This window comes from Malaclemys terrapin, chromosome 11 (assembly GCF_027887155.1).
Source record: "Malaclemys terrapin pileata isolate rMalTer1 chromosome 11, rMalTer1.hap1, whole genome shotgun sequence".
Taxonomy (NCBI): Eukaryota; Metazoa; Chordata; order Testudines; family Emydidae; genus Malaclemys; species Malaclemys terrapin.
This window is the reverse complement of record NC_071515.1, coordinates 63267709-63289419: the sequence shown is the minus strand read 5'-3', so window position 1 is coordinate 63289419 and position 21711 is coordinate 63267709. Positions and strand designations below refer to the sequence as shown.

Sequence of the window (21711 nt, the reverse complement as noted above, 5' to 3'; positions counted from 1 at the left end):
AATATGTGATCTCTCTTTTCACCAATGCAGATGAATCCCCTACACCATAACAGAAAAAAGACCATGGTGAGAAAGCCTGTTTTGTTTGTTTTGTTTGTTTGTTTGTTGTTTTTTTAAGAAAAAACACATTTAAGGTATTAGGCATGAGTACTCTCTAATCCAAAGAAATTATTTCTAAACTACAAAAGAGAAACAATTTATGCTAACCACATTCACATCTGGAATGGAAAAACTGATAGATTTAAGCCGGATATAGAGAGACCATCTTTCTCTATTTTTTCCTTATTAAAATATAGCTTAGAGCCTAGAAGGCTGGTCCAGATTAGCACATGAATTGAGAGAAATGATACTGTCAAATCAAAATTCCACCTTGTGGAACTTCCCTCTAGGAATCTGGACCACAGTTGCTTAAGAAAAAATTCTTTTGTCCTGCCAGATAAGACTCCAAGAGGTAAAGTATGGAGCTGTTCAAAATAGAACCTGTTTGATCTTCCTTAACATACTATCTGCCATTTCAGTTTCACCTTTGTTTATTTAGATAAGTCACACTAGTGGTGGTGTCCAATCATTTTGCACCATCTCCTCCTGACTTTCATCTATCTATCTATCTATTTATTTAATAAGCAGCAACAATATTTAAACAAATATAAGGAAGTACTTCTTCACACAATGCACAGCCAACCTGTGGAACTCATCACCAGTGGATATTGTGAAGATCAAAAGTATAACTGAAACAAAGAATTATGTAAGTTCATGGAGGATAGATCCATTAATGGCTATTAGCCAAGATGGACAGAGAAACAACCCCATGCTCTGGGTGCCCCTAAACCTTTGCCTTCCAGAAGCTGGGACTGGATGACAGGGGATGGATCACTCAATAATTGTCCGATTCTGTTCATTTTCTTTAAAGCATCTGACACTGGCCACTGTTGGAAGACAGGATATTGGGCTAGATGGACCACTGGTCTGACCTAGTATGGCCATTCTTATGTTCTGTTATTTAAATATGCCCATCACATTGTCCATGTGCACGTGTATGTAAATAAATAAGAGCAATCCTATGTTCAACTGACCACTGTAAACTAAAATTAAAAGAAACTTCATCTCTCCACTGTCAGCTCTAAGCAAACAGACACCCACCCCCATTCAGGCCAAAGCCTCAATAAGCAGATGGGCTTCATACTGTGCCCTGAAGCTCAGAAACTTGAGTCCTCTCAGACCAATGGGGAAAGTGGGTTCGGCAACCTTTCACTGAAAACACTCTACCCCACGACCCAAATAACCAAATTAGGCGCTATGAGCTTTTGCCCATCAGCTGGGCCCCAATGTGTCTCAGGTAGTAAGGACCCAAACCATTTAGGGTTTTCAAGATCAAAATCAACAATTCTGATTGTAGCTGGAAGCAAAGAAGAAGCCACTGCAGTCTTTAGCAGGCACCATGTGCACCCTTCAGTCAGCACTTCTAAGTACCGTAAACAGGCTGTTGCATTCTGTACCAGATCTGTGGCTTACACCAAGTAATTAAATCTGGAGGTAACTCAACCATAGGTAAGTGTTGCAAGGTCAACTTCAGATATAAATTCTCTCCATCCTTATGACTAGCTGCCTCCCACAGTGAGCGCACATGCAGGTTGAATACAAAAGGTGTTAGGATGGGTCCCTGAAGATCTGTGCAGACAGCTCTTGGGGAGAATGGAGAAATCATAAACAGACACCATCTGAAATCTGAAAGGGGGCCATTTAGGGATTTGGTGATTTAGTTGGGGATTGGTCCTGCTTTGAGCAGGGAGTTGGATTAGATGACCTCCTGAGGTCCCTTCCAACCCTGATATTCTATGATTCTAATACATAGAGTTTTGTCTCCCTCTCCCCATAAGGGTCTGCAGTAGATTCAACAAAGTTATATTGTCAATTATATGTGAGGTTGCTGACAGACAAAGCTGATTTTTTTGTTCTATCACTAGGAAGAGATAATCTGAAAATGAGTCTGGTGAAGCCTCCATACCTGAACCAGCCAAATCATTAGAGTCATAGAAACGTAGGTCTGGAAGGGACCTCAAGAAGTCATCAAGTCCAGCTCCTTGCACTGCGGCAGCACCAAGTAAACCTAGACCATCCCTGACACGTGTTTGTCCAACCTGTTTTTAAAAACCTCCAGTGATGGGGATTCCACAACCTCCGCTGGAAGCCCGATCCAGAGTTTAACTACCCTTATGGTTAGAAAGTTTTTCCTAATATCTAACTTAAATCTCCCTTGCTGCAGATTAAGCCCATTAGTTCTTTTCCTACCTTCAGTGGATATGGAGAACAACGGATCATTAGCCTCTTTATAACAGCCCTTAATATATTTGCAGACTGTTATTAGGTTCCCCCTCAGTCTTCTTTTTTCAATACTAAACATGCCCAGTTTTTTTAACCTTGTATCATTATTGTTGCTTATCTCTGAACTGTCTCCATTTTATCCACACCTTTCCTAAAGAGTGGCACCCAGCCTTGGACACAATAATGTAGCTGAGGCGTCACCAGTGCCAAGTAGAATGGGATAATTACAGCTGATGTCTTAAATATGGGACTCCTGTGAATACTCCCCAGAATGATATTCGCCTTTTTCACGGCTGTATCACATTGCTGATTCATATTCAATTTATGATCCACAATAATCCCCAGATCCTTTTCAGCAGTACTGTCACCTAGCCAGTTATTCCTCATTTGGTAGTTGTGCATTTGATTTTACCTTCCTAAGTACTTTGCACTTGTCTTTACTGAATTTCATCTTGTTGAATTCAGATCAATTCTCCAATTTGTCAAGGTCATTTTGAATTCTAATCCTCTCCCCCTTCCAGCTTGGTGTCATCTGCAAACTTTATAAGCATACTCTCCTTTTCATTATCCAAGTCATTAAATTAAAATATTGATTAATATCAGACCCAGAACTTACCCTTTCAGAACTCCATCAGATATGTCCTCACACTTGCACAGTGAACCATTAATAACTACTCTTTGAATATGGTCTTTCAAGCAGTTGTGCAGCCACTTTATAGTAATTTCATCTGGACCACATTTGCCTAGTTTGCTTATGAGAATATCATGTGAGACTGTGTCAAAAGCCTTAGTAAAATCAAGATGTATCATATCTACTGCTTCCCCCATCCACTAAGTCAGTCACCCAGTGCCCAGGTGAAAGGAATGAAGTAAGTAATTATGCCAATTTTCCCCAACTCTCACCTTCTGAATAATCCTGCCCCAAAAGGACAGTTTGGTCAATGTGGACTCTCCCTTCCTCTGTTTCCTTTTTGTGGATTTGGAGGCTTAGGAATGTTCATCAAACTGTCTCTAGGTACCAAGCCAAAGTATCTTGCTGTTCCATGGGATTAACCTGCAGATCCATTAGGCCTAGAAAGGCTAGGACCCGCTGAAAACAAGAACTTCCACATCCTCTCCAAAGGGGAAAAATTGTCTGAGCTTTGCAGAAGTCATGTTTATTATCTAGCTAGTCCCTTAAACAGGGGAAGTGCCATTTGTCTCCACAATGGTTGAAGAGAGAAAAATCTATTGGAATTGTTATGCCAGAGAACTAAAATGGTAATGGAACTATAATGCAGGGTCCTACAGAATCTCTGGACTGTTTATATATCCTAGAAAGATATTTACAGCAGTGTGAAAAACACCTTTTAGGCTTTGACCATTGCTAATGAAATAGCTACTGATTTTTCATTATGCTCATTTTACTTCATGCATGTTTGAACTGTACTAAACATCTTATTTTTGCATAAGTAATTCAAGAGAAGGAATTGCTGAGTACACTAAAAACATCTTAGCAGGCTTGCAACTTAAATCTAAAAGTGGTTCTGACACAAAGGGTATAGCTACACTACATGCCGGATCGGCGGGCAGCAATCGATCCAGCGGAGGTCGATTTATTGCATCTAAATTGACCTCCGAGCGCTCTCCCGTCAACTCCTGTACTCCACCACCGCAAGAGGCGCAGTCGACAGGGGAACAGCAGCAGTTGACTCACCGTAGTGAAGACACCGCGTAAGTAGGTCTAAGTATGTCGACTTCAGCTATGTTATTCACGTAGCTGAAGTTGCGTAACTTAGATCGATTCCCCCCTTTTCCCCCCGTGTAGACCAGGCCAAAGAGTGCCTGATCCTAGAAAAGGTTCAAAGACTGTCTGACTTGATCAGATTAATCATGTTAGTTTTTAAAAAGGTAAGACCTTTACAAGTACTTCTTCCTAATAGTACTATAGATAGTACTGCTCCTTCCTAAAGATGCAAGGAAGCCATGGAGATTCCGTTCAAACATACAGAAGGAGAGGAGATTGCACTAACTCATAAATCTGATGGCTTAAACTCAGAGGAAAAGTCCTTCCCCTTATTGTTATTATGTTCATATGACTCCATCAGAGATGTATATTTAAAACACTTTTAGCTATTTGGTAATCGTTGATCAAGAGATTCTAACCTCAGATTAATGATAAATGGAGAAGGGGAAGCAAATTTACAACCTCTTCTCCATGAGCAGGAGAATGTATCTACATTTTAACATCCAAAGATGATTTTGAAATAAGATTAATAGTCTGACTGGTGTTAAATGGACGTTAGACAAAATGACACTACCACTTTAGGCTATACAGGTGTACCAAGGCTTATAAATCTCCAAGCCATTCTACCCAAGATTCAGTCTGTGCCATAGATGGATTGTTGTGCACTGCAATAAAGCTTCTCTGGGGAGTAAGCAGGTTGCAATCTCTAGGTCAGTTTGATGTGATTAAATTCTAACAGAAGTGCAAAATATCCCTTCATCCCCAGTGGTAGGGAATTAGTTATCAATTCTGGTCTGATCTTCTGACAAGGCATCACCAACATCACCAAATAGAATACACCAGGAGCAAGCTAAAGAATACATGTTTGCACCCACTAGAGAGACATACTGTCATCTTATGCAAAGTGTTATTGGATTTGTAATGGTCATGTTCCACCTGTTAGAAGTGACAGATATAATCCTATGGTCAATATTAGTGTGAGGGGAATACTGAAACAATGCAATGAGAATTCTAAGACATCTAATTTGTCAGATTCCTACAGCCACAACCTGGATAAATTTCCTTCTTTTCCAGCAGCATGTGTTCTTAAAAGTCAGCTGCAGTTTTTCAGCAACAGATGTAGACATCTATAACAAAGGCCATCTTAAGGTGAAAAATTTTGTGCAATGTAAACAAAGTAGAACTCACCTTTGCAGCTTCAATTACTCTTAACAGATTCACTATACAATTATGCATTTTATTAAACTTGCTTTCTGTAGACTTAAATTGTAATCAAAATAATTTAAGACAGATCTACTTCTACTACTGCTTTAACATTTAATCCCAGCATGGATTCCTATGTACTGCATGCACTCAAGCAACATTTGGTACAATATGATGATGTATAGAAGACAATGCGATCAATTTATATTCTGTATACTACTTAATGTACCTTCTGGAATGATACTATAAATCACACTTACTGTTTTGGTTCTTCTTGGGAGTCACTGCACATATTGCTACAAGAAGTTGATGAAACTATCAGACATAAAGCACAATCCAAGCCCAGAGCAGCCAAGAAGAGACTGAGAGGCACTTTCTACTCCAATGTCCAAAATACAAGGGAAATACATGAAAGAAATCTCCTCGAATGGTAAGCAATCATAAAAATCATTTAAGCAAAAAGGAGTAACGAAAAACTGTATCTAACCCTGGAAGAAAGGAAAGACAGCAGAGATTGGATCACACTATGTAGCAATCTGACAGTGCAGGGGTGGCCAAACTGAGCCTGAGAAGGAGCCAGAATTTACCAATGTACATTGCCAAAGAGCCACAGTAATACGTCAGCAGCCCCCCATCAGCTCCCCACCCACTCCCAGCGCCTCCTGCCCACCGGCAGCCCTGCCGATCAGCTGTTTCGTGGCGTGCAGGAGGCTCTGCATGAGAGGGGGAGAAGCGAGGGCATGGCAGGCTCAGGGGAGGGGCGGGAAGGGCTGGAGTGGGGGCCAGGCCTGTGGCAGAGCCAGCGTTGAGCAGTGAGCACCCCCTGGCACATTGGAAAGTTGGCGCCTGTAGTTCCAGCCCCGGAGTCGGTGCCTCTACAAGGAGCTGAATATTAACTCTGAAGAGCCGCATGTGGCTCCGGAGCCACAGGTTGGCCACCCCTGTGCCAGTGGATCAGGAATGGCCATTGCTGAAAAATGGAAACAGGAAATCAAATCCTAAACACAATGTTTACCCCTATACTGGATGGATCTTACCCAACTCTGATAGATACCTGAAGGCTCGGTTTCTTTTATGCACTCTAGTAACACTTGTATGGTTAGTCATGCCAATAAAGTCTCATGGAATTTAGTTGTTACGAACAAGCAACAGACTTCAACAGGTGAGAGTACAGCAGACCATACCCATGTTATGCTTTGTAAGACAACACAAGAATCATTGTACACAACTCCAATGTAAAGATTTTGGATTTAAGGTTAAAGTGTTTTTCTGTGGCATTCTGAATATTTTAAACAGATACTACATCTAATAGTAAAATTGCTCCTATCTGCACAGTACACTATATAATCCAGGTGTAGAACGTTTGGTTTGTGAAAAATATTTTCCTTCTTCCACAGTAACTGTCAAACATTTACATTAAAACTGTAGCCACGGTGTAATTTTAAGGGTCTAGATTTTTACAGATGTTAAAAAGGAGGACTTTGATTTTGGGGGCAATCTCAGCCAGAAATATTGCTGACTGAGTAGATGTTGGGACTTAATCAATACAAAAGAAAGTCTGCTTCTGGAGTCTCGCACAGAGGACTGTGCACTCAAAATTGAATGCTTATAAGGTACATTAAAGTTTTCACGTAATTTAAGATATGAACAGAGCTTTCTGACGCTGATTACAAAAGGGTCAGTTTACAGTATCATGTTTCATTCTTCTAAAGATGTGGAGAAAATATTTTTATGAGAGGGAGAAAGACAGATTGAGCACCTGCTCCAAATCTCTGTTTAAATTACTGTATTGCATGGAGTGCATAGGCATGAATATATACACTGACTCAGTAACAGAGATATGCAGACTTGCAAAGCTATGATGTGCTACCTGCTTTTCTCTCCGATTTTCTGTTCTCTTTTGAAAACCAGAAGATTTGGGTGCAGAAAATCCTTTCCCAGATATCACGTATTTACTGTTAAAAGTGCTTTCAATTTCCCCTTAACTTTCTGTCTCCTCACTACACACTTTTTTTTTGGTCTAGTGTAATTTTTTTCCTTTCCTTCAATTCTTCAACTGAGATATCACATCACTCTGGAACAGTGGTGTAGTTAGGAAAAAAAGAAATGGGTAAACTAAGCTAAACTAAACTTCATATTCTCCAAATGAGAAGTAGATAATCTCCATTTACCTGAGCTTCCCCTCAACTACACTACTGCCTTGGGGCACAGGTCTTCACCAGCATCAGCCCCCTACTAACATGGGGCTGGAAAAATTCACTTGTCCAGAGATAAATCAATATGATGTGTGCGCCATAATCCTCTGCAGCATGAAAACTTTCACTAAAAAAGAGGGAAGTTTTTAGCCTCATGGTTACAAAGGTGACACTCCAAATGGAAATGGAGTTTAAAACAATGTAGTGCTGTCTTCCAAATACCTGGTCTACATACAAGTGATAAAATCCTGGCCCACTGAAATCAGTGGGAGTTTTGCTGATGACTAAAATGGGGCAAGGGATTTCACCCAAATTCACACTAGTTTAACAATAGGTGGGTTTTGTTAAACTGGTACAAAACTATGTGATGAATGCTCTTAAAACAGTTTAATACAGGTTTATATTGGTTTAGCTTGCACTGGAAAATGAATAGGTGCAAAGCAAATTTAACCATTTTTAAACCAATATAAATGTGTCCACACAAAGGTTTGCACCAATTTAACTAAATCTGTTTTAAAACAGCTACAGTGTGATGAAGAGGACATTGTGAAAAGAAATGGGAAGGAAAGAAATGGATTAATTTGCCACACAAACAGGGATTTTCATTAAAAGCAAAGGTAGTCATTTTGTTGAGCTATTGGAGATTTAGTCAAACGTTTTTACAGGAATGGTAAAGAGATTTGTGCACGAAACACTGGAAAATTTCCGTCACAACTCCAGTTACAAATTTATGGCAAAAAGACGCAATACATGCTAACAGTACTGCATCAGCTTAAATAATTCAGGAAGTTTTAAATTCAACAAAATTATCGTTTTATAATCAGGAGCTTAAGCACTTTTTCCAGAAACTAAGATTCAAATGCAACAGGAAAAAAAAAATCCCAACCAACTACGTTCAGTAGATGGATTTAAATTATTGTGAATTATTCAATGGGACTCATCTAAAGAGAACACCATGCTGGAACCTCAAAAAAGGTGTGATATGTTTTCAATATTTTTTCATGGAAAGTTCTCATCAAACAGAAATATATTTTCCTAACATTTCCAAAATATTGGCCATCTATAATTGTATTATTTATTTGTGTTGCCCCAGTCTTGGACCAAGACTCCATTCTGCTAGGTGCTGTACAAAAAGACAGCTCACTTTCATTGTATGATTAAAATGGAACTTTGTGAGAGAAATAGTTGATACTCAAACACTGTCTCATTGGACACCATACAAAGTGAAACTCCATTTTCAGTTCTGATTCTGCTTGCTCTTCTCCATGTGAACAGAAGCCACTAAGAATTGCAGTAAAAGACCTCATTGTGTATTATAAAAACCATACAGCACTCTATTCCATTTCTCAGCCATTTCAATTAAGTGTTTGACTATGGAAATAACTTAAGGACCCAATCCTGTAATGACATCCATATGGGTGGACTCCTACCAAAGCAAAGTATTCCATTAAAGTCAATGCAGAAACAGGCCTAAAGTATGTGAAACAGGGAAATAGCCTGCACCCTTTAGGATATTATATATTTGACAATGGATCATAAGAAATTATCACACTTTAATAAATTATTTTAAAAAGCATTATTTTCAATTGGTGATGAAGGCACAGTGTTTTTTCATCATATCGAATAATAAAGAAAATGTAACTTTGATTTGGCCACAGTATGCATTTCTTGAGAAATGTGAAGCCCTGTGATCTTCCAGAAAAATACACACATACACACACACTGGGAAATATAACAGATAGTAATTGCATTTCCACAGATTTTGTTTATACCATCCTATGGAATTCTACAACAAGGTATAATCCTCTTAAATTCTATAGGCCGTATAAATCATTTACCCAGAAGCATAATGGATTTTCCCAATTAATTATATGAGAGGTTTTGCCTCCTTTCATGCTGAGCACACTGTCAGAGGGTTTCAGGCACTTTTGTATCAAAACGTTCTTTCTATATTGTGAATAATGTTTACCATCACAACGTACCTCGAAAACTGCTCCTGCAATCCACGCATTTGAGCTCTGCTACGCTCCGACTCCAATGTCGCCTCCCGTAATCTTTTTTCACTCTCAAGTCTCAAATGTCTTTCTTCCTCCAATTCATGTATCAGCTTCTCGCGCTGAAAAATATATCACCAGAGGTTATATATTAGTTGTATGTGTCCACGTTTAAAAAATAAAGGTGCTTCCTTTTGAAGATAAAGATAGTAAAACTTATGAAATGTCATGAGAAAAAGGTCACGTGTGTTTGATTCTGATATTTAATCAAATCAATGCTACAATTAGAATAATATAAATTAGAGATGGAAAAAAGACCTAACACAGTAAGCTATCTAGTCCATTCCCCTTCTAGTAAAGGGATATTCTCTACAATATGATTTCTAAGTTTCTACTTGTGTGTTAAACTTCTCAAGCAATAAGGACTTTTACTTTTCCACTGTTCCACATCCAATATCCTACACTGAATGCACATACACACACATTGGTAGATGTGCTGGCACATGATGGCATATATCACATAGGTAGATGTGCTGGCACATGATGGCATATATCACATAGGTAGATGTGCTGGCACATGATGGCATATATCACATTGGTAGATGTTCACCTGCACATCTACCAATGTGATATATGCCATCATGTGCCAGCAATGCCCCACTGCCATGTACATTTGCCAAACCGGACAGTCTCTACGCAAAAGAATTAATGGACACAAATCTGACATCAGGAATCATAATACTCAAAAACCAGTGGGAGAACACTTTAACCTGTCTGGCCATTCAATGACAGATCTGTGGGTGGCTATCTTACAACAGAAAAACTTCAAAAACAGACTCCAACGAGAGACTGCTGAGCTGGAATTGACATGCAAACTAGACACAATCAACTCAGGATTGAATAAGGACTGGGAATGGCTGAGCCATTACAAACATTGAATCTATCTCCCCTTGTAAGTATTCTCACACTTCTTATCAAACTGTCTGTACTGGGCTAGCTTGCTTATCACTTCAAAAGTTTTTTTCTCTTACTTAATTGGCCTCTCAGAGTTGGTAAGACAACTCCCACCTGTTCATGCTCTCTGTATGTGTATATATATCTCCTCAATATATGTTCCACTCTATATGCATCCGAAGAAGTGGGCTGTAGCCCACGAAAGCTTATGCTCTAATAAATTTGTTAGTCTCTAAGGTGCCACAAGTACTCCTGTTCTTTTTATGACCTGCTAATTCTTATTAGCCTCTTAACTTCAGCTCCAAAAACTAGTGAATTCAAAAGCCTATTTTGAACACATGACTTGCCAAAAAAAAAAAAAAAGCAGCAGCAGCTTCAAAACCCACTGTTGGAACCATAAAAAAATACATACACTATCCATGAGATCCTACAACCCACAGAAATTAAATTCTAATTGTATTTGATTATTCCACAAGCATCTAAATGAGACAGCATCAAATAGGTCAATAAGAAACTGATCAATTGATCAATGTTCTACTAGAGAAAGAGCTCAGGCATCAGTTGACTATGAAAAGGCTAAAGCATCATAAAATTACATTACGTACACCATTTATATACTTTGAGAATCACTGTAAACATGATGTGGTACAATTTGTGGCCTGTCAAAGATTTTGATGTAGGTCTGTTACTGACCTAAATTTTTGTGACATACCCACAAAAAATGTATCAAGAAATTATACATATGGTTTCATTACAAAATAACAAAGGGTTCTTACTGTTAAGCCATTACACAGAGGAGATTATTTATACAAGTCTCGCAGCTATAAATCTTGCTGGATAATAATTTATAATAGCAGTAACCAAGGGACCAAAAATATGAGCATTACCAAGTGGATAAGGGATCTTAAAGACAGTGATAAATAAGCAGATGCCACAAAGGAAGGCTGGCAAGGAATTAAATGAAATATCTATATACTTGTGGAAAAATATGGGGAATTGTGAAGAGAATACAGAGCTTCTGTCTAGCTAGCCATACCTAGTATCTCAAAAATGGAAATTTTCAAAATAGGAAATAAATTATTGGAAAATAAATGATTGTTCTAATTAAATTATCCAATTAATGTTCTGCCACAGACCTCGATTCTCCAAGATGCTCAATAGTATGAGACTCATCTGACTTCATTGGGAGTTGAGAGTGCTCAACATCTGGCAGAAGGTGCTCAGCACCTCACACTACAAGAATCCTGAATATATGAGAGCATGGAGGAGTAATTCATGCTTAAAAATACTGAGTGGGATTTTCAAAAGTGCTCAGTATTTGCCTAACTGTTCTTGTTGAAGTCAATGGGGAAATGCCCAATGATTCTAATAGGAGCAGCGCTTGGCCAATGCTGAATGCTTTTGAGGATAGCCTGAATTATAGATGCATCTTCCTTGCCATATGGGGGGCTTAAGAAAGGAACTCCTGGAGCCAAAAGGCAGCTGTGAAAATGAAAATGAAATGAAAAAGAAATGTCTGGCTGCTTAATCTGTACGCTTAAGACCCAGTGGGGGCTGATCCAGAGAAAAGGAGAAATTACTGGTGAAGAGCTGAACTGTCATGCCTGTACCAAGCAAGAATTGCCTGCAATAAGCCAGGGACTGCCCACAAGCACATTCAACCGAAGCAAGCACATGGTTCAGGAAAAGTTAAGGGACTTGACTCCAGCAGGTTGATGTGCATTTCATGTATTGCATGCAGGGTAATACTGTAACATAAAAGGATTCCATGTTTCTAAAACTAAACCGGTTCTTTATTAGGAAAATTATTTACAGAAATGGTGCAGCTAGAATTCTAGCCATGTGCACACCTCCTGACTATCTGGTCCCTCCTCCAAATTCTTCCTTCCTGAAATCTGTGCTCCTCCCTCCAAGTTCCATACAGCATGCTTCATCTTGTAACAATTTTATTGTGCATCATGTGCAAGCATTTGCTGACTTGGTGGGGCCAGAGGTGACTAGTACATAGCTCACCACAGAGACATGGCCTTTGCCACTATCCACAGTCCTGGGGTGCTATTCCTCTAACAAGTCTCCCACTTCTTGTTTGTGTTATCACTGTTCATGTGGGACTTGCTTCCATCTGTTGCTGTTTTCATTCTGGTGGGTGGCATCCTGTTGTCCATCTGTGCTGTCCATATATCTTGTTTCTTCTGACTTCTACATCAGGACAACTGAGGCTGTTTCTGAGTCTTCCTGGTCTTGACCTTGCCCTGTTTGTCTGGGTGTACCAGCCGTCTGCTGCTACTCTGCAGTGGTCTTCAGTTTTGTCTCCCCTGCTGTCCTGAGTACATAACCACATCATGTGACCCACTGCTATTTGAACTGCTGCTTTTGCAATTGCTTTGTGAGGCTATTTGAAGGTTGGAGCCAGACCTGATCACCTCTGTACAGTGGACTCGGGTCTTGGCTACACTGTAGGTGCAAATTATAAGCTTAGTTTGGCATTCTCTTAACTGCTTCTGTGTCTTGCTCATTATTCCTTTGTATGTCTCCACAGTCTGCTGCAACAGACTACCCCTCGTGGGAAGCAGAGTCTTGGTTCTCTGGCCCCATACGCATCAGTCCCTGTGCTAGGCTAATACAAAGTCCCTAGGTATTGTAGGGTGTATTGCGATGGTCCAACGTTGTCAGCAATGGACCCCTTTCTGTCTGTTAAGTCAGTCTGTTCAGTCTCTTGGCCAACTTTACTACTGGCTCTGCCTTCCCATTGCTTTTTGGTTACCCAGGGGAAGATATCTTGTGTTAAAATTCCAATTTGATGCTGAATCGTTCAAATCCAGATGCAGAGTACTGTGGCCCATTGTTTGAGTATAACATGTTGGGTATTTTGTACCTTACAAAATTACCATCAGTTTCCAGATCACAGGTCTTGCCTGAGGGTCCTCCATACAGTCCTTCTCCCAGAAAATGGAGTCGCAACTTACTGTAACCATGTACTTCCTGCTACTGAGAGTGAACAGATCTGTAATCCAGCCTTTTCCCAGGGTCAGATTCAGATTTCCTGAGGCTGTAGAGTCTCCTTCTGTGGCTGGTCCCTATACTCTTTTCTCCCCTTGCACTGTTCCATGTCGCTCTCAATTGGGCATTTATGCCTGTCCTACATGTAGGCACCCTTTACTAGAAGGGCCTCTGAACAACATCAGGCACCCAGGCCCACAGATGAGTTTTGTCTGGTCCTGAGTAACCCAGGGAGGAAAGGGGGGCTATATACAGGTACACTCTCTGGTTCATATCATGCATACCTCTATCCATAGGTGTGAGGTGTGTACCCATCTAATGATATCAATTCTTAAGTCTGGTCGGAGTACTGCTCAGTTCCTTTTAAACAAAATCCCCATCTTGCACACACAGCTCATCTCTGATCTGGTAGCATAGGACAACCTCCTGTGGGACTTTCTCCTTGAGATCTGCCCAGCTCTTGAGTATGAAAGTTTTGCTGCCTGTAGCATCCCAGCCTGGTTGGTGCTGTTTTTGGATTGCCTGGACCCTCCCCTCAGAGATATGACAGTAATCTATGAACATGCTACAATATCTCCTGCTCCACAGATCCATCTCTGTTGTACTTTGGAAGGTATGCCCTGATCACCGTATCTGCCACCAGTCATGACTTTCCTGGGCAGTACCTTATCCTCACTTCATAGCACTGACCAAGTAATATGCATTGGTGTCACTTCGGTGCACTCAGGAGTGGTTCATGCTGCTTTCTAGCACATCTATCTTGTGCCTAAGGGTAAACTGATAGAATTGTTCCATTCCAAAGACAACAGCCAGCAGCTCCTTTTCTATCTGAGCACATGTATGGGCTGCTGGCTTTGCATCAGTGTTGCTTTCCACAGTATATACATGTCATCTGCATTCATGATCGGTCAGTCTCTCTCCTGATTCCTGGGTTCATTTAGCTTGAGCCTCTAAACTTGTTCTCCACCAGTGGCTGTTATTGTTTCGATCCTTTGCTTGGATGGTTTAGCTGCCTTCGCTATTTGGAGTCCTTTCTCTGCAGTCAGATCTGTTACTCTCAACAATCTCTCTTGTAAGCTGAAATCACATTTCCCACAAAGGCTCCTGTCTTTAATTAAGGAATCTTTAATGTCTCCAAAGTTGCATGTGGATGGCAGAATTCCCAGGTCTGTAAAGTTAGTATAGTTTTACTTCTACTTCTTGGCATTGGGTTAAAAAAAATCCAGTATCTCTCTACTGTCTCATTCCATCTGGGGTCACAGTACTCATCAAAACACTCAACAGCTGTTCCAGTGTTTTGTTGGCTAAGTCTCATCCTTTTCCCAACTCCCCCCTCCCCAATGAGACAGTAAAAAAGCTTTACCTTCATCTTCTCATCTTTATTCCCCATATTAAGCTCTGTATATAGACTCAATTCTGGCTTCCATGTTTGTGCAAGGTTTTCTGTCTGGAAATCCAGCTTTCCTGGTGGTCTGAGCCACTCCCTCCTGATCAATATCAATAATTCTGTGTACTTTAAAGCTCTTATTATTGAGAAAAGCCTCATACCCCTTAATTAGGTAGTAGACGAGTAAGTATCATTCCCTCCATTTTACAGATCTGATAATTGATAGGTTCTACAAGGTCACTTCAGGCAAAGCAAAGAATATAACCCAGATTTCAGCTACTCAGCCACTCTGCCTTACAGAATGATTGTGTCAGATCCATATATGTGGCCATACTTCCAGTAATCACCAAACCACACTCCCCCTTCCACAGCAAAGAATAGTGTCCAAGATTCCTGATTGCAAGTATTCCTCTACTGTCCAACGAAGAGTTCTGTAAGCCACTGGCAACATGTATGTCACAAATGCCTGGGACTCATACAGGATAACAGCCTATTACTGCTACTGGTTACTCTTTTAACTCATGTAGTAGAAGTATGTATTATGGAACTAAAGGTTCATATCCTGCTGATGACCAATACAGGAGGATCAGTATGGGTTGGCATGATAGAATTTCTGTTTTGTCAGTTTGCTTTAAAAAACAACAAAAAAAAAACCTATAAAAGTACCTTTAAAATTACATTAAAAGAACAATAAGGTTGCAATGCAAATGCGCAAAGTTAGGAACTATTATACTGAAGATTTCTAGAGCAAACTTAATTCAGCTCCATTGTGAGTATGCATTATGATATAGTTTTTAATTACATGATTACATACTATTAGTTGTGCAGGACACATACTTCCTTCAAGTATCAGAGGGGTAGCCGTGTTAGTCTGGATCTGTAAAAAGCAACAGAGTCTCCTGTGGCACCTTTAAGACTAACAGATGTATTGACATACAACCGACGAAGTGGGCATTCACCCACGAAAGCTTATGCTGCAATACATCTGTTAGTCTTAAAGGTGCCACAGGACTCTCGTATACTTCCTTCAGTGCACAAGATGGACAGCGAATGAGGCAGAGGGATACAAGGACGGAAAGGATGTTCTTTTGTATGCAAAGCACTGGACTGGGATCCAAAACAGCTGAGTTCTTTTCCTGACTTTACCACAGATCCTATGGGATGTTGGACAAGACTTTATAAATGCATATATGCAAGTGGGCTGAACTAAGGTTGCACTACCAACCTTAATTCCTGCATTTACTAAATTATGAGTGCTTGACTTTGCAATCTTAGTGTTATTTTATTGGTGTTTTGCGTGTGTGTGTGTGTGCACGCGCGTGTCTAGTTTATCCAAAATTAGAGACGCAAAGGACTCTGGAGATAAAAATAAAAGTACGAATGTGAAACTCCCACAGCTAAGGAGTCAGCAGAATTCAGGATATAAATTACTTATGTGCACTATACACTGAAAGTGTCCCTCAGCAATTCTAATCTAGGGTTACCATATTTCAGCGAGCAAAAAAGAGGACGGGAGGAGCCCCGCCCTAGCCCCGCCCCTGCCCCTCCCACTTCCCGCCCCCCCGACCTCCCAACCCTCCCCCCGTTCCTTGTCCCCTGACTACCCCCTCCTGGGACCCCTGCCCCTAACTGCCCCCCAGGACTATCTAAGCCTCCCTGCCTCTTGTCCCCTGACTGCCCCAACCTTTATCCACACCCCCACCCCCAGACAGACCCCTGGGACTCCCACGCCCCATCCAACCACTCCCCACCCCCTGACAGCCCCCCCCAGAACTCCCAACCCATCTAAACCCCTCTGCTCCCTGTCCCGACTGCTCCGATCCCTCTCCCCACTCCTGCCCCCTGACAGCTCCCCCCCAGAACTCCCAACCCATCTAAACCCCTCTGCTCCCTGTCCCCTGACTGCTCCGATCCCTCTCCGCACTCCTGCCCCCTGACAGCCCCCCCCAGAACTCCCAACCCATCTAAACCCCTCTGCTCCCTGTCCCCTGACTGCTCCGATCCCTCTCCCCACTCCTGCCCCCTGACAGCTCCCCCCCAGAACTCCCAGCCCCCTACCCCCCCGCTCCTTGTCCCCTGACTGCCCCCTCCTGGGACCCCTGCTCCTAACTTCCCTCCAGAACCCCACCCCCTACCTAAGACTCCCTGTTCCTTGTCCCCTAACTGCCCCCTCTTAAGACCCCCCCCAACTGCCCACCAGGACCCTACCCCCTACCTGTACCCTGACTGCCCAAAACTTTCTCCACTCCCCCCAAAAAGCCCCCCCCGTTTCTTGACTGCCCCCTCCAGAACCTCCCTGCCCCTTCTCCTGCCCCCCTTACCCTGCTGCTCAGAACAGGGTGTTGGGCTCTGTGGGAGCCAGACACGTGGCTAAGCTCCCCAGCACAACAAAACCCGGTCCCTGGCCCTGCACAACAAAACCCGGTCCCTGGCCCGGACCGGGTTGCAGGGGAGAGCTGCCCTTGTATCAGCACAAAGTGCTCTCGCTCCCGTTTTGCTATGCTGCATGGCAGTAACCGCTCCCAGTTGCAAAAGGGGAGGGCTGCACTTTGTGCTGAGACACTTGCTCAGAATGCAGGGCGGAGCTCCTCTCCAGCTGCTCCGGAGTCCAGCCCGGGACTTTCCTGCAGCCCTCCCAGCCGCTCCGGGGGAGGGGGGAAATCCCGGACATTGTGAGTGCTTTACAAATTCCCCCCGGACGCTATTTTTAGCACAAAAAGGAGGACATGTCCGGGTAAATCCGGACGAATGGTAACCCTATTCTAATCTCACCTACAAAAATAAGGATATTTTCATTCTAACTAAAAAGACAACAAAATGGTGAGACAGAAGAAGCAAACCCAGCCCACAGAAAGGCTAGGACAAGAAAAAGAGGTTTGTTTGTGATGGAAATAGATTCAGCATTCCTGAATCACCTACTAAATACTGTGTGTTTGTAGCTCTCTTGTTAAAGTTTACTACTGAGCAAAGTGATTGATTGGGTGTGAACAGAAAAGCATTAGCCAGTTCCATGTTTAAGGTTCCATAGTGAGTATAAACGTAATGAAGGGGGATACATGAGTGCAACAGGTTTGATGGGAAGTTAAGAAAAATGAAAATAGAAACAAAAGTCGTATTTTTAAAAAAAAAACACCAGGAAACCATGGTTATCTTGTCAATGGAGTTATCTGCAAAAACTCTTGCCACAATTTTCTCTAGTTATAGCTTTCTTTCTTTCTCTTCTTACTATTTTCCCCATCATCAGGGGTTCCTCTTCCCTGCACTCAGGAATGCTGCTATCACACCCCTTTTAAAAATAACTCTCACTTCACCGACTTGCTTGCTAATTGCTACTCCATCTCCAGCTTCCTTGTCATCAGCAAAAACAACGAGGAGTCCTTGCGGCACCTTAGAGACTAACAAATTTACTAAGGTGCCGCAAGGACTCCTCGTTGTTTTTGCTGATACAGACTAACACGGCTACCCCTCTGAAACCTGTCGTCAGCAAGCTTCTGAAGAAAGTGTTCTGACTCATCTTTGATCACTTCTTCTTGCAAACTCTCTGCCATGGTTTTCAGTCTGGTTTTTGACCCAAAAAGAATTTGCTCTTTTTCATGTGTTTAGAGACCGGTTGATCAAATACCACAACTATTTCCCAACAACCATTAGTTAGAATTTTAAAGTGAATTTATTTTGCACATGATCTCGGCACTGTTTGTATTCGCTCTCTGTGACTGTTTGAGTGATCCAGTTTTACAGGTTAGATGTTGTGAACAAAACTGAAGAGTTACATGCATGAATATTTGCAAAAAATCCTTTTTTAAATTTGCATGTGTAAACATTCTTGCTAAAAGTGCTTCTGTTCTCTTCCAGTCCAGGAACAGAAACAATCCTATGTGACCAATCACATCTTAAGCGACACAATTATATAAGCAACACAATTCCAATCTGGAATATTTACGATCAATACAAAATTTGAGAAAAATGTTTATTGACTACATTCAAATGGTGAATACATTTGCAGAAATTCTGACCTCCTCTTTGATATCCCACAAAGAGCAAAACAGGCTAAATTTGTTCTGTAAATTATTGGCTGATTATTACATTCTCAGCTTTATTAATGACCGAAGACCAATCCAGTGAGGTGATGGTGTCTCCCCCAAAAAGTGCTCAACTTCTCAAATCCCACTGAGCTCAATGGGAGTTAAGACAATAAATTGTTCTCTATGGTTTCCTTACCTATCACATAGCTTCGACCACTACCACAACTTGTCTAAATCTATTATCTTAATCTTTTGGCCCATGTACACTAAGGCTCTGTTGGACATCTCTATTTAAATACAAAGTGGCTTTAAAGTGGGCATAAATGTAATTTACACTGCTAGAGTAGGGAAAAAGGGCCTCGGTATATATGGGAACTCAGTCCTTTGTGTTCCTGTGTTTATTTCTTTTCTAAATATGTGTAACCTGAAGGAGAAATTAGACCAGGGGTTGGCCCCCACTGGCCGCGGTTCGCCGTCCCAGGCCAATGGGGGCGGCAGGAAGCCGCGGCCAGCACATTCCTTGGCCCGCGCCACTTCCCGCCGCCCCCATTAGACCGGGATGGCGAACCACGGTGAGTGGGGGCCGCGATCGGCCGAACCTGCCGCGTCAGCAGGTAAATAAACTGGCCCGGCCCGCTAGGGTGCTTACCCTGGCGAGCCGCGTGCCGAACGTTGCCGACCCCTGAATTAGACAACGGATTTGCTATGGTAACTATTAATTCTCCTAAAATACAAGAATAATTATGTCAGCAATAGCCTGCAAAGTATTAAAACACAAGTTAAGGTTGCTTGATAAGGCTACTAACGCTAATAAATTAATATTAATTGTAGACATATTTTTAAGCATTTTGAAAACAAGGACACAATTTCTTTGCAATTAATACTGATTGCTAGCAAATGGTTTTCTAGAGGTTTTAAACTAAGACAAGAAGATAATTCTCTCTCAAAACTATTTGTCTATATATAAAAACGTTTTTTTAAGTCATTGCTATTCTAAATGAAGAGTTGTTTATAGTAGTGTATATTCAGTGTGTACATATGTTAAAGAACTTCTGAAGTTATGCATTTAACAATTCTCCATAATAACCATGCCATAATAAAAATATTGCCCAATGTAGTGATTAGGAGCATAATAGCCTACCAACCAGAAGATTCACACTGAAGAGTGAATATTAGAAATCACTTGTGCACCCAAATGATAAAATGCACATGCACAAAAACAGCTTGCAGTCAACTTGCTAGATTTGCATGGGGAACGTTTGCATGTGTAAATTCAATGATTTATATGCAAAAGTGGTAGAGTTACACAAATACATAGCAAGGAATTTGCAAATAAATTTGTGTATGTACAAATGTTGATTTTGTTTAGACCATTTAGACCATAGAATGTATGGGAAGGGGGTTGTAAGGAGGTTTGTTTATACTAGAGAAAATGCAAGAGGTACATTAAAAATTAGATTAGATATTTATTAGTTATGAAGGCAGCCAGGAATGATTGAACAGGAGATCTTTATCTACACCTGTCCTACACATTCTATAGAGCATAATAGTTATGGGATTCACCTGGAAGGAGAGCCCTCCCCACCCGTGGTTTCAGTCCCTGCTCCAATGACTATTCAAGTATTTTACACAAAGTGGAACAGCTTCCACAGGAGAGATTGAGAGTTTTACCCCAGAATAGTGGCTAGGGCAATCACCCACAATGTGATAGACCCAAATCAGGCAGAGTGAGAACTTGAAGATGAGTTTCCCATATCCCAGTTGAGTGCTTCAACGACAGAGCAATAGCTAATAAAGAGGCAACAGCCACTGCTGCCACCACTACACTAGTTTGGCAATGGTGTTTCCAAATGTCCTTGGCTTGTAATAAAAAAAAAAAATCAGTTAAACATGCTCAAAAACTAAATGAAATGTTTATTTTCAGGTTGAATGAAATATTATGTTTGACCTTAATTTTTTTTTTTTTTTTTGTGGATGGGAGGAGTGTTTTGTTTTGTATTTCTGCCCAGACAACAACACATTTATTTTGGGTTCATTAGTTTCAGCCCAATGAACCAAAAAAAAAAATCAATTATTTACACAGCTTGAATAATAATAGTAATTGTATATATTGTGTCTGTATTAAGCATTATGTGTATATTCCCATAAATAATGGGGGGGAAAACATTGTGACCTTACAAAAAAATATATCATTTTATTATTTAATCATAATTACTCTGGGTTGTGTGTTTTAGTTTAAATTTAAAATGATTCAGACTTCAGAATGTCCTTTGTCTGTTCCTCATCGATTGCTGTTAAACTAAATGTTTCTCATTCTGTAATCAATACTTCTTTACAAAAATAAACCCAGGCACTGACAAACAGCTATGCAGCATATTGCAGCTTTCCTGGTAGTGGATTTTGACAGTATAAAAAACTACTACCCCCAATGAATTAAAAAAAGATATGCATTGGGTTTTGTGTTTATTGCAATTTTCACAAGTTGCTTACATCTGAGTAATTTTCCTGTAACAAGACTATTAAATTAGGCAACTGTTGAATCTTGAACTTACCGACAATAGTGATTAATATGCCTTTGTTCTTTATTACTGTTTTAAACTGTACTACTAATGTTGGTAGTATTTTTGAAGCTTTTCCAGTGACAAAGTTATCGATATATTTATATCAGTGTGAAGCTGTAGGATAGAGACAGTAACAACCAAGTTATTCAGGAATTGAATCTTGGAAATCGGGGGAGTAACATGTTATATAGTGCTATATATCTTTAAAAATTAGACTTTTTAATTTTGTGTGGTTGCTTTACAAAATCAAAGTGAAGTAGGCCTTTATCGGATACAGATGTATGCTACTGAGGCTCAAGGAGAGAGTTCCCTCCTTCATTCTAGCTTTTTTCTTAACTTTTAACATT

The 21711-nt window shown here is 40.8% G+C and overlaps 1 protein-coding gene across 1 annotated transcript in view; it reads right to left on the bottom strand.

The window, feature by feature from the left end:
* NCKAP5 (NCK associated protein 5) overlaps positions 1–21711 on the bottom strand; it is a 474734-nt gene that overhangs the window by 271308 nt on the left and 181715 nt on the right. The window contains exon 4 of the mRNA XM_054043941.1: positions 9429–9562. Coding sequence (XP_053899916.1) covers positions 9429–9562 — 134 coding nt within the window. The remainder of the gene's footprint in view (positions 1–9428; positions 9563–21711) is intronic.